The sequence below is a fragment of the Chroicocephalus ridibundus genome, chromosome 2 (assembly GCF_963924245.1).
Source record: "Chroicocephalus ridibundus chromosome 2, bChrRid1.1, whole genome shotgun sequence".
Classification (NCBI taxonomy): Eukaryota; Metazoa; Chordata; class Aves; order Charadriiformes; family Laridae; genus Chroicocephalus; species Chroicocephalus ridibundus.
Genome location: NC_086285.1, coordinates 43,056,369 through 43,069,089, shown reverse-complemented (window position 1 = coordinate 43,069,089; position 12,721 = coordinate 43,056,369). Strand labels below are relative to the sequence as shown.

At 43.9% G+C, this 12,721-nt stretch overlaps 2 protein-coding genes across 9 annotated transcripts in view; one reads left to right on the top strand and one right to left on the bottom strand.

Moving 5' to 3' along the window:
- TOP2B (DNA topoisomerase II beta) overlaps nt 1–1,484 on the top strand; it is a 66,742-nt gene extending 65,258 nt beyond the window's left edge. For all 4 annotated transcript variants that reach the window (XM_063325206.1, XM_063325204.1, XM_063325205.1 and 1 more), the window contains 2 exons: nt 679–776; nt 991–1,484. In XM_063325206.1, coding sequence (XP_063181276.1) covers nt 679–776; nt 991–1,152 — 260 coding nt within the window. In that variant the 3' untranslated portion in view covers nt 1,153–1,484. The remainder of the gene's footprint in view (nt 1–678; nt 777–990) is intronic.
- A 99-nt stretch (nt 1,485–1,583) lies between these two features.
- RARB (retinoic acid receptor beta) overlaps nt 1,584–12,721 on the bottom strand; it is a 334,549-nt gene continuing 323,411 nt past the window's right edge. For all 5 annotated transcript variants that reach the window (XM_063325207.1, XM_063325208.1, XM_063325209.1 and 2 more), the window contains 3 exons: nt 8,754–8,958; nt 7,254–7,412; nt 1,584–2,977 (listed from right to left, as the gene is read on the bottom strand). In XM_063325207.1, coding sequence (XP_063181277.1) covers nt 2,781–2,977; nt 7,254–7,412; nt 8,754–8,958 — 561 coding nt within the window. In that variant the 3' untranslated portion in view covers nt 1,584–2,780. The remainder of the gene's footprint in view (nt 2,978–7,253; nt 7,413–8,753; nt 8,959–12,721) is intronic.

Below are 12,721 nucleotides of genomic sequence, written 5' to 3'. Positions count from 1 at the left end.
CGACGCTCACAACTGTGTTCTCTGTGACACAGGTTCACAATCATTTTTATGAGGAAGCAGAACTAGCGTCTCGAAAATTAGAACCACATTGATTTCTTTGTAAATTAATCACTAGTAGGTTACTCAGCCACGAGCCTTTTCTGTGAGGAATGTATTTAATAGTTCCCTGGCCCTTTTTTTGTTCATCAGTTGTACTGAATACTGCTTACTCTTTGATCTCGGCTTTTTGCGAGACAGTATAATTTGGTAGTAATTCTAGTAAGTAGCCATTTCTGGCTTTTTAAAACAGTTCTGTGGTATCTCAGTTAATAGTTGAGGAAGGTGAATTAATGCTATGTAATCAGTACAGAAGGTGACTGAGGACTTGTAGAACTTCAGAAGTCTGGAAGTCATTGATCTAATGAAGCTTGTCCCTGTCCTGAACCAACAGCTTGACTTGCTAGGGTGAACGGTAACTTTGGAAGAAGTATAAAAGATTTAAAACTGAGAAAATGAAATATATTGTATTATACCGCCGTTTGTGAAGAAGCTTGACTTGTAAATTAAATTTAAACTTTACCATGTAGACATGCTAAAGTAATTTCACTGGGTTTTTTTCAGTTTTCTGAACTATGGAGTTTTATTTTAAAAAAAAAAAAAAGAAAAGAAAACAAAGTTAAATCATATTCTCTCATTTAGGAAAAGGTAGAGGGGCAAAGAAAAGGAAAGCATCCAGTTCAGAAAATGAAGGTGAATACAACCCTGGGAAGAAAACTCCTAAATCGACACCAAGCAAGGTCAGTTCCATCTCTGCTCTTTTCTCCTTGTAAAAAGAACCTAAGGGATTACTTTACATAAAAGGTACATGTTCGTATTGTAGGTTGCCAGTACGATAATGGAGGTTTAGGCGTGTTTAGAAATTAAGAGTTCAAAAACGTTTCCTTCAATTCTGCGTATTAAAAGGGAAAACATACGCAGCATCACAACTGATTTCTCTTTTCTTTTCTAAAGAAATCCAAGAAGGCCGCTTTTGACCAGGATTCTGATGTGGAAATCTTTCAGTCAGGCTTTGCCTCCGAAACTGCCCCAAAGCCACGGACGGGCCGGGCTAGAAAAGAAGTTAAATATTTTGCAGAGTCTGATGAAGATGATGATTTTGATATGTTTAATTAAGTGCCCAAAGAGCACACAAATGTTTTCCAACAACTATCTTGTGTTGTCCTTTTGTCCCTTCTGTCGCAAACTTTTGTACATTTGACTTATTTTATGTGATAATGTAATTGATGGTTTTTATTATTGTGTGTAGGCATTTTAACATTTTGTTCTTACACCTACAGTTTTATGCTCTTTTTTACTCATTGAAATGTCATGTATTTGTCTGACTGGCTTGTAGAGATGTTCTAGACAGCTGTGCTAAAGCACATTTTAATTGTCATGGTTGCAAACAGCAAACCTGCTTTTTGAAATGAAGTTTAAACATTAAAAAAAATGGAAAACTACCGTGTGTGTTTGTGTGTGTGTGTAAAATTTGGGCTAGAGGGACTACTTCTACACAGTTGGTTTTTTTTTTTTAAAATAAATATATTTTATTCTTTGCCAGGAGACTCCATGGAAAAAGGTAAACAGTATATGAACATAGAAAGCATTGTTAAACAATCTCAATGTACAAACAGAGCCAGTGAAAGTACATCACAGACTTGCTAGAATATATAAAAAAAAAAATCCACTAGTGCTTTAAATGAAACCTAAGAAACTGACACTTTAAATCTGTTAACCATTCTACCACAGTTTTCACTCTGCTTCATGGTGATTTAACAAGGCCAAGAAGGCAGATTCTCTCCTTGTGTTTCTGGAAGTCCTAGCTGTACTTCCCTAGCACCTGGAAGGCCGGATAACCCAGCTAATTCCTGGCAGTTGGTTCTTAGGGAAATACCCTAGACTCGCCGAGTCAAACGCTGCGAATGATTCTGCTGGTTATCGTCCCATGAAGTTTCCCTAATGGCTTGAGAACAAGTAAACAAAAACATGGTAACACTGAAAAGTGTCTCTGCCTTGGAGGCTATCGTTACTGCAGAAGTGTCGGAGTTAGTTAGTCGTGGAGCTAGGTCACCAGCCAGGTAAGAAACCGCTTCTTTAAATTTTAAAGTGACATTAACAGTGGAACAAATGACATCTGAGTAACTGATCTGGCAGTTAATGCTGATACTGATGTCTTTTCTGCTAGTGCAGTGAATTTTTTTTGTATACTTTTTACAAGGAAGGAGATGCAAATTGAGGGCATCAAAGACAAGTTTTCATATTAAACTAAATCAGACGGTCCTTTCAGCTTCCTTTTCTGGATGTGTACAGTAGTCCATTTCATACGGTTGGTGTCTTGATCGATTTAGGTATGGGAGACAAAAGGAAAGCACCAAACATCCAGTATAGAAAGTACAGCCATACATTTGTATGTACAAAGTCATCAGAAATGCAACCAGACTTTAAAGTTTGAGATCTGTCTTGTCACCATGCAATCTTGAATGTTTCAGAGGAGAAAACAGAAGCTTAACTATTTTTTGCATGAAATGGCTGATTTAGAGTTTCAAAAGTTTGCATTTTCTAGGTTTAAGAGTTTAAACAGCAAGGAGTATATATCGATACATATGAAAAATTTCTTGGTCCTTGTTGAGTTTTTATCTATATATATATACATATATAGATATATATTAAGTCCAGAAACTAAGCAGCAGTAAAAATGTTTGTCTTGCTTTTCATCCCTGTACGTAAGGTATTAGGAATGTCTGAAGTAGCTGGAAAATGTCTTATTGCACCATAGGGGATTGACTGACACTGCTGTTCTCCACTGAACTAGGTGAGATACTGGGACTGTGTTCTGCAGTATTTCCGTTTGAGGTTGGTGTCAGTGGTTCATGTCCTTCAGAGTTCTCCAACATTTCCTGAATAAGAGGTGGCATGGATCCAGGGATTTCCATCTTCAATGTAATGACACGTTCTGCACCTTTAAAAGGAAAACAAAAGGTCCGTTCCATTAGCATGATTCGGTTTTGTTAGCATCATTAGTAGTAATTTCAGGTTTAATTGGATTCGGTGTCTCCTAGACTTCTTGTATACAAAATTACGTAAGTGAACGACTTAATTCATTACAAGAAAAAGGAGTTAGGTAAGGACTCCTTTAACAAATTAATTTAAAATTATGACATAGCAACTGATACTACAATACAGGTAAATTGGATGAACTGCTGCTTTTCATAGAAGGAGCCAAAATGGCATTAAATGATACTGAAAAAAATAAATTCAACCATGATCACGTGGATGTCTTTATAAATTGGACTATACTTGACAGTTTTTAATCTGTACTGGATCTGCAAAGACTGCAGAATGACAAAAATTCTGGCTGACGTGTTAAATAAGTGAGGCGAATCCTGTAAGAGACCCGCAGCGATGTAAGTCGGGCCTTTTCTTTCCCATATAGAAAACTGTGAAATAAGAATCAGGACTTAACAAACCGTTGTTTTATAAGAGAACAAATTCAGGCAAAAGGATGCTTTTTTGTGAAGCTGTCTTCTGTAGTTTTCAGGCATCTTCTCTTGCCCTAATTAACGACAAAAGTACACAGAAATGCTAATCGTGTTTACATCTGACTTAACTGAAGCTAACTCTTCAGTGGGTTGCCTTGTCAAGCATTAACAACGGGTATTCTTCTACAGAGGTGGCTTTGCAGGCTACAGCGTGTGCAGGAGCAAACAAAACGACTACGTAAAGCCTGACTGCTCGGGCTGTGAGCCAACAACTCATACTCGTTTAGGGAAAAAAAAGACACTAAACCACCCGACAGTGCCCGACGCTCCTGAGATGTGTTAAGGCAGATGCCTCACAGGTCACTCATGACTCGCACATGACATCAGCTTGGTGCTCAGTACGCAGCGGTACGGCATTTAAAAAAGGGCCAAGACCCTGCTTACGAACTGCTTAGGCATTAATAAATTACTACAAAGATAGGAATCCTTAAATGGTGGCTGGCCAAAACTTCGCCGTGAGAAGAAAGGCTGTTAAGTGGGAAAAGCCTGATCTGTAAACCAGGAAGGTTCAGCTGCGGGGGGTTGCTTTACACCGCTGCTGCTTATAGCGACAGGCAAGCAATGGTCAGAAAGCCCCACTGGTGAGCAGTAACACTGACACAGCTTCAGTAAGTACAACCGGCCCCTGTAAACAAGTGACAGAGCTGAACGTTCAGCTACCGCCTGGTGAGGACCATAAAGAGACAGGAGCATTTTGGAATTCCACCTCAAATAAAGTGCAGAGATACGGTAAAGACTGTTCCGCACTGAGGCGTGAATATGCTTTACATATTTTGCTGCTGATGAGAAAAAGCATTTTCTTATCAGGACAACATCAGACAATTGATAGCCACAAACCTCTGAGTTCAACTATCCGGCCTAACACGTTGCATAGGATTCCTGATCATCTTAAAATCTGAATCTAATGGATTAGAATCAGAGAATCATATAATGGTCCGGGTTGGAAGGGACCTTAAAAGATCATCCAGTTCCCACCCCCTGCCATGGGCAGGGACACCTCCCACTAGACCAGGCTGCTCAAAGCCCCATCCAGCCTGGCCTTGGACACCTCCAGGGATGGGGCATCCACAACTTCCCTGGGCAACCTGTTCCAGTGCCTTGCCAACCTCACAGGAAAGAATTTCTTCCTAATATCTAATCCAAATCTCCCCTTTTTCAGTTTAAAACTGTTACCCCTCACCCTACCACTACACTCCCTGGTAAAGAGTCCCTCCCCATCTTTCCTGTGTTTTTTAAATATGAAGGAAAATAAGAAGAGCCAACAAAATTAAAGAGAAAATAGTCTGGTTAGTGAAGAACCATTCCAGAGGAAAGAACCTTGGGATGCATTCTGCTTGTCCGTGCTGCTGCGATGTCCACACTGGAGAGAGCACGCTGTCTGTCGCAGTGATAGCCCCAGAGGGGAAGGGAGCACTTATGTTCATGCCTTAACTGAGGAGCTTCAAAAATCATCTACAAAGGCAATGACCAACTTTCCAAGTGAATGCTGATTAAAGTCTCTTAAAGAACTGTTCGGAACAAAGGGGCAAGCTCTGGCCTCAGGGAGAAGTTACTGCAGAATTGTGCCGCGCGCTCCTCTGAAACCCACCCGTAGTCAGAGCACTGCTGCTGCTGAACTCACTTTGGCCACGTTAAGTATCTGCTTTCTGCCGTTACGGAGTGGGTCAGTTGCGCTACCAGGTGTTTGTGTGGTTACCGCAGAGCAGAGCCACAGTCATTTTTCAGGTCTTGCAAACTTCCAATTTAATACTGGGATAAGAAAAGTCAGAAGAAAGGCTCTTGCTGCAGTCCCACGAATGCTTTCTGCTTTTGTCACAATACTTCTAACGCCACAGAAGACCGTAGCTGCGTAAGGAACCCCAGTGTGAGGAGACAGTCGCAGTCTTTTGGGTTCCTGCTTACTTTGGTAATTGCTTTCAGGGATCAGGTACCATCAAGAGGCACTGTCTTCTCCTGTACATCTTCTCAAATGAAACCCAAGACACACCCACCCCTCCAGGACATCACCAGTCCTTTGGTACGATTTAGTTTTACTGTGAAACATTAATGATATAACTAAAGTTAAGCACTTATGTCAGAATGGAAAGAAGAATCCTTCCTTGTGCGTTGAACACAAAGAGGCCGAGCCGTGTCCCTGAGGAGCCGGGGGGCTCGGGCAAAGGAGCAGGAAAGTGGAAATAGATCTCCCAGAAGCAAGGACAGCAGAACGAAAGGGCTCCCCTAAATATTTTTATAGCTCACTTCTGATGGAAGTTTATTTTGTAGATTCAGTTGGATGGAGCTCGCTTTACTTGAGGGTAAACTGCAAGCTTTTAGTAACCTGGTAAGCGGTTCCTCTTAAGGATACTTTTGCTTCCAGCCCTGGTGTTTCCCTTCTAAGTTAGTCTGTTGGTACTGATCAGTCCAATTAAATTGCTCACTTCTTTTTATAAACATAGCTGTAGCTTAATCTTTTAACTCAGATATATATCATTTAAGTGTAGCAGTTTAGGACTTAATGTAAAACAAGTGTATTTGAGTGATTTAACTGCTTTTTTTATTCCCTAAAGTCTTCTCAAAAACCACGTAAAATGAAATGAGTACTTTTTTTGAAAGCATAAACCCAGTAGCTACATCAGTGCCTGTACCTACAAGCCCATGTGCTTGCTTAGCAAGTCTGTAGTTGAGTAAGCACAGTAAGAAAGTGGAAATGCACCAACCGCTGTGAAAAATAAGAATTGTGGCGCTTCAGACGCGCTGTATTCAGGCTGGTGCGTCTCCCACGCAGCTCCCCAGAAGCGTGGAGGTGAGCATGCCTGCAACAGCCAGGCAGGTCTGAAAGCGGGTCTCGGGGACACAGGGGTACACAAAGGAGAGGAGCACCGTCACCTTCCAAGCCACAGCGCAGGGCAGAACAGGGGTGCAGGGGGGCGGAGCAGGGGTGCCGGGGGGCTGCGAACGAGCTGACACAGCCCTGAGGGTCTGCTGCCACTTTCAGAACTGCTGCCCGGCCTCCCCCCTGGGCTGCGCGTGTTGAGGGACAAAGCACGAAGCGGGGAACCCCTCTGACGAAGCCAAAGCATTCAGCGCTCCCCGTGCTTTACAGAATTTATGTGACGGCGCTTAGACGGCGTGTATTCCACACGATCAATCCCATACAAGGCTACACAAAATGTTAAACCAAAACTGATCCACGTGTGAGCGCGGTTAGTTTGGATTAGAGGTGCCGAATCTCCAAAATCCTGCATCAAATCAGTTCTAAATCTTCAGTAGGTCAGACCCCAGTTTAGGGGGATTTTGGACGCACAAGTGTTTTCTGCCGTCTGTAAACACTTTGGTTTTTTGAAAGCCATTAGTGATACAAAGTACACGTTGATCCGCACCCCCTTGTAAAGATTAACAAAGGTTTAATTCAGGGGTTTATCTTGATTTAAAATGACTAACAAGGAGTTCGTGCTAATGATTTGCTAACCTACTTACACCTAAGACGTCACTTGCACTCTAAGTCGCATGAAGAATGTAGCACCACGTATGTCTAAAGCAGAACCAATTTAAACACAGGCATATAAAGAAGAAGGGAAGAGAAAGGTCACAAGGACCTTTCTTAAATATATTAAAAAAATAACAACCCAGGTCTCTAGGCCAGTAACACTGTTAACAGTAACACAGTAACACTGAAACGTAACACTCTCGCTGAATTATTGGGAGACACCGTACCTTTTGCACTGATGCTACGAAGATCTGTGATTTTCATTAAGATCTTTGGGAACATATGAGGCTTGTTGGGTCGTCTCTTTCGGATATAAATCTTCAGTGCTTCAAGCAATGGTTCCTGAAGCTTATCCACTTTCATTGGTTCTTCAAGGTCCTGGCGATCTGTAGGAAAGTATCATAGCACTTGTATGATTTTAAGTAGCTTTTTTTTTTTTTTTTTTTTTTTGTTACAAACTCCAAATCACAGAAGCTCCTCATTGTTCTTGTTTGGAACTCCATGAATTTCATCTGCCTCTCCACTTACCACCCACACTCTGGACTGAGTATTCCATAGGAAGAGGGTAAACCATGTATTTCTGAAACTTAAGATTTATTTTTTTTTCCTTGGTGACTGGAAATGTTTGTTATTTGAGTGGTCCAGAAAGGTTCGCTCTTGTACCTCCCTCCCCAAGGGGAAAACACCTTGCCGCAAACAGTATTTGGGAATTAATTTTGTGCGCGTCACTGATAAACTACCTAGGTCTACAAAGAGATTACAGCTCTGTAACGCGGGTTTTGTACCAACGCTAAAATAAAGGGAGTTACCAGCAGGTACCAGCAGGTGGCAGCGCTCGCCCGAGCGACAACAAACGTCACCCATCAACCAGGATGGACCGGTCATACGTTAATGACATCGCGCAACCCATCGCTGCGGTTGATGGGTTATGGTTAGAGACACATAAAATGGGAATGATTTTGTACTAAAGGGCCGTTGTCAACAAAGACCGTCTCGCGTTTTTTAAACGCTCTCTAGTAGCGTCCGGTTTGTATTTCAACAAAACGGCCCAACTAACCAAGTTGTGTTTCTATTGCTAGTCCAGATGTTGCGAAGGAGGAGAGAGACTAGGCGACCAACATAGAAATTTAAAGAGGAATCTTGGAAATTATCGGAGACTTTGCTTTTTGTATTTTAAAACCATGATTTTACTTGACAACGTCCCTTTCAGGTTGTAATCAGCCCCCCCCCCCCCCAAAACATGTCATCAGTGCCACTACGCTAATTTCAAAGTATAACCTATTTTTTTTCCGAAATAAAGTTATCACCAATGGCTTCCGTGTGAACCTAACTATCTGCATATGCATGCAATTATATTTATGACTAAAAGCTGCGTAAGGGGCATCTTGCCGTAACAAAGGTCATTCATACGGGTACCCATATACCACTTACAAAAAACCGCAGCAGGATACATCCTGTAGTCCTTTATCAGGCAAGTAAGAGTATCGGTTGCTTGACAGAATGATTCAATTAATTTTTAAAAGTTTCAATGATAAACCCAATAACTATCACCCGTAGAAAACATATCTTTAGTGTTAAGTGGTTTATAGAACGTATATAATAATGTTACATATTTCTCTATTTTATATATATGTTTTAGTACAGGAAAGCAAAACAAGTAAAACATAAATGAAGATCTTATCGTGTCTGTCCTTCCCAAGCGCATCCGGGTTCGTGCTGTACGATACCTCCACAGATTAAGCAGATGGCACTCAGGAGACCTGTTTCGGTATCATCCATTTCCAAAGGCAGGAGCTGGTTGGCAAACGTGAACACGAGATCCGTCAGTGGGCCAAATCCGGCGTTGTGCATCTGAGTTCGGTTTAGGGTAAGGCCATCTGAAAAGGTCATGGTGTCCTGTTCTGGTGTGTATCTTGTGCAAATTCTAAGGATCTGTGGAGGGACAAAAAAAAAACAAAAACAAAAACAAAAAACAATCAAACAAAAAAAAACCCAAAAAAACAAAAAAAAGAAATTTTAAGAATTCAATCCATGAGAGGATTGTTGCATTTTCTTGGTGCAGCAAATGACCCACGGAACTGCCGTACAGCACCACGGCAGTGTCTGAAATGAACAATCTGAAATGAAATTCCCATTTGTTCAGTTCTAGAAGCACAAAAATTCTCTTATACAACACAAACATACTTGATTGACTACGGGTATTTTTTATAACAGAAATTTAAGAACAGAAATTTCCCCCTAGTTATGAAAATAATCAAAACTCCTATGCAATTCTCACCACTCAGGTCACCATCGCCGTAGTATTCACACGAACCGCTCTTTAATTAGTATGCTACAGACACCTAACTATAAACCGCTATTGATGGTCTTGCTGGTCTGATACAGCGAGATCACAAAAATCTCTCACCTCTTCGAACACACACATATTTCATTGATTTTGGGGATCAATTTCGCATGACGGTGCTTCTCTGGGTTGTGTCTTTGGAAAGGACAAAGCGTCTCTGCGGTACCTTGTGTGAGCGAGCGCCGACAGCTGAGTCGGTGAAAGAGGCAGAACGGAACTTGTGCTTTGGGGAGCCTTGCCTTCTGCTGCCAGAGCAGCCAGGGAAACACCGCGCTGCGCCCGCAACCCCTGCGGGAGGGCTCCCTGGAGAGCAGAGCGAAGCCCTCCATCTCCCTGGCATCCAGTTACAGTCTCCACCGAGCGCTGCTTGCCTTGCCAGCCTGGGAGCTTGCGCCCGAGCAGATTATCCAACTTGGAACCTCCACGGGGCAGCGCGCGGGGCTGCCGGCAGCCCGGCCAGCAGCCTGAGGAGTTGGCCCAGCTTTTCTTCTTTCATGGTTGTTGTTGCATCCATGCGCTGCAACACCGAACCTCCTCACCAGCCCGCTGAGAGCCTTCCTTGAGGTTCTGTGTTTCCCCCATCCCGAGCCCTGGGCAGTGCTGGAAAAGGTGCAGACCCTGCCCGCCCGGTGCACAGCGTATCTGCCCACTGCTGCTGGTGTCACTCGCTCCCCTGCAAGCCCAGGCAGTGTTGGTCTTGGCAAGTTTGCTCGTATGCCGACAGCTGCCCAGCACTGACCCCAGATGAAAGCGCCTCGGAGGGGAGGACGGGGATTCACACCTCTAACCGGACAGGGAGGAATGCAAACCACATGAATAAAACACCGAGGATGCTCTGCATTTTGTTAGTAGACGCCTGTGGGGCAGCCGCAGCGTTGGGAGCGCTGTCACAGCGGAGGTGGCAGCGCGGCCAGAGAGGACGACCGCGTGAACGCTTCCTTCCGCCTCTCGGAGCAGACCCAGGATGTGTCCCATGGTAGACTGTACGGCACGGGCTCGTTTGTACAGCTGCTACTAATGAACACCGCCTTAAGGATCAAATAAAAGAGATGTCCATCAAGTTGACATATTCCTGTTATATATCTATATCTATATCTATATATATCAATGCTTAATAATAATCAGAGGTGGGAGAAGGCTTATCCCTACACTAAACTAAATTAAGCCCTTACACAAGTCTAGCTGATCAGCTGAGCGAAGGCTACAGCTGTATTTTTTACAGGCCTTGACTTCATTTATTTCCCATACAGCCATCCTACGTGGTTTTAAAGATTCTCAACACAGAAGATTTACACAAATGTAAGGGAGCACAGGGAGAATTTTAATTATTCCTATAGCTGCCGAAGCTCTGAGTCAGAGGCCCCAGCACTTGGCAGCTGACCAGTCTGGGCTTGGTTCTCCCACTTTCATCTTTGCCTGGCAACACTGCTCCAAATAAGCAGGGAGGAGAACGAGGAGGACGCGGCACGTAAGAGACCTACAGGGAAGCTTTTATTTCTCTTCTTAAATTCCTTGGTAAGAGACTTAATAGGGCGTATTTCTGCAGAAGGCTCTTCAACTATTTTCTATCTCAGCAATAATCTTATCTCACGTTGTGGGTATACATGGAGGCACGGAGACTCTCTGTGGTTGGACGGGCATGTTTCACATTGCTCCCCTACCCCTGAATGAGAATAAGCTCTTGAAATTACTTGAATCAATGACCAAGGGAGGAACAAATACAAATGCACGGCACTCAAATTCTTCACTGCCCACAAATTCCCCACTAATATAAGTGATCTTAAAAGGCTGCTGGTAACTCCAAAGGTTCTATGTAACCGCCAAAGTGTATTTCAGGATTATTAGCAGAAATTAACATTACAAAGCATGGCACCCTGTCAATAAGAGACAGCTTGTTTACCATATTCTGCGCTGCCAGTAACCACCGGCAGTTCTCTCCCCTCCAGTTCGCTGTTGGTTATCCTTTTAAAGCTTTGAAAGGATCATATAGAAAGGAGAAGAAACATGCAGAGTTTGCTGTTTTCGAGAAAAGCAAGGTTTGAAAACTTGGCGTATTTATTGAGAAACCCAAGAGCTACTTGGTTTACTTCTCCAATAGTGTGCAAGAAAAACCGGAGTGCAGCTCTCCCCACATGAAGCCTGCACATACGGTAGCTGCCTTCCAGCAAGGGTGCGTGGCCTGCGATGGTCAGGTACCCAACTTTTGGAGGAACGAGGCCCTGTACTTCTTAAGTGGTACCGATTTCCCCTTAGGTCAGCTGGGAGAAAGGCAGCCCTTACATTCCAGGGCTATTTTAACTGATAAGCCTTAGCAATGAGAGTTCCTCCCTCCGCACCCTCAGGACTCCCAGCCCAACAAATTAGCGGAGCAGGACTTGGAGCTAAATTGGGCAACGCCGTGGTGTTTCCCGAAGGCTGCCCACAGCCTCCCCGTATCCTCCCTCCGAGGCCAGGTCTGGACACAGGCTGCCAGCCCTGCACTGCCCAGAGACTCCTGGCCCGGAGGGAATGGAGCAGTCATCCCAAAAAACCCAGGGAATGAATGTGCGCCTCCTGCCACACACCAGGCTGCTGGCTCCCTCGCTGCGAAGCTCTCCGTGCTCAGCCCCGGGTACCACAAGCCCCGCTCCCTTTGGGGGTGCTCAGCAAAGACCTACCAGTTTACAGCCCCCCAGGGCCAACGCAGAGGAAGACTTCCAGGCTGGATCCTCCTGGGGAATGAATCTGGGGTGAGGTTTCTCAGCCTAGAGGCCCCGTGGGCACGCACAGAGAGAGACCTGCAGGGGGCCTTGCAAAATTTATAATTAAAACATAAATTTCCTGTGGAGTTTAGCTGCTTCCAGGCCTAGACGGCAAGCAGAGCGGCTTTTTGCCAAAGGCAGACTTCAGGCTTTCACACCGAAACGCTGCCCCAGGCGCCAACTGGAGGAGCCGGCGGTGGCTCTGCTGGGCACCAGCACAGCTGAAGCTCAACCATGGGTCGTCTTCTGCACTGACTGCAGCAATCGCGTCTCAGGTTTCTCCTGCATTCCTTCGACGTTATCCCACAACACGCTGTTATTAAACTCCGAGACAGATCATTTGAAATGTTGGGTTTTGGTTCGGGTTTTTTTATTGTTTTGTTTTTTTTTTTTAAATTCGTATCCTTCATCGAGATCTGCAAAACGCCGTGGATATTGCTGATTCCCTGCTAACCCTTTCTTGGGCAAACTTCCAGTGTCAAAGTGAAGCTGATTTCAAGCTCATATTCACTGAAGAACATATGGGAAACGTCAGCACTTCAAAATAAGAAATCATGGTATCTTTCTCCAGCTTAAACTGAACTGCTGTCTAGAAGACATCCTCCTAATG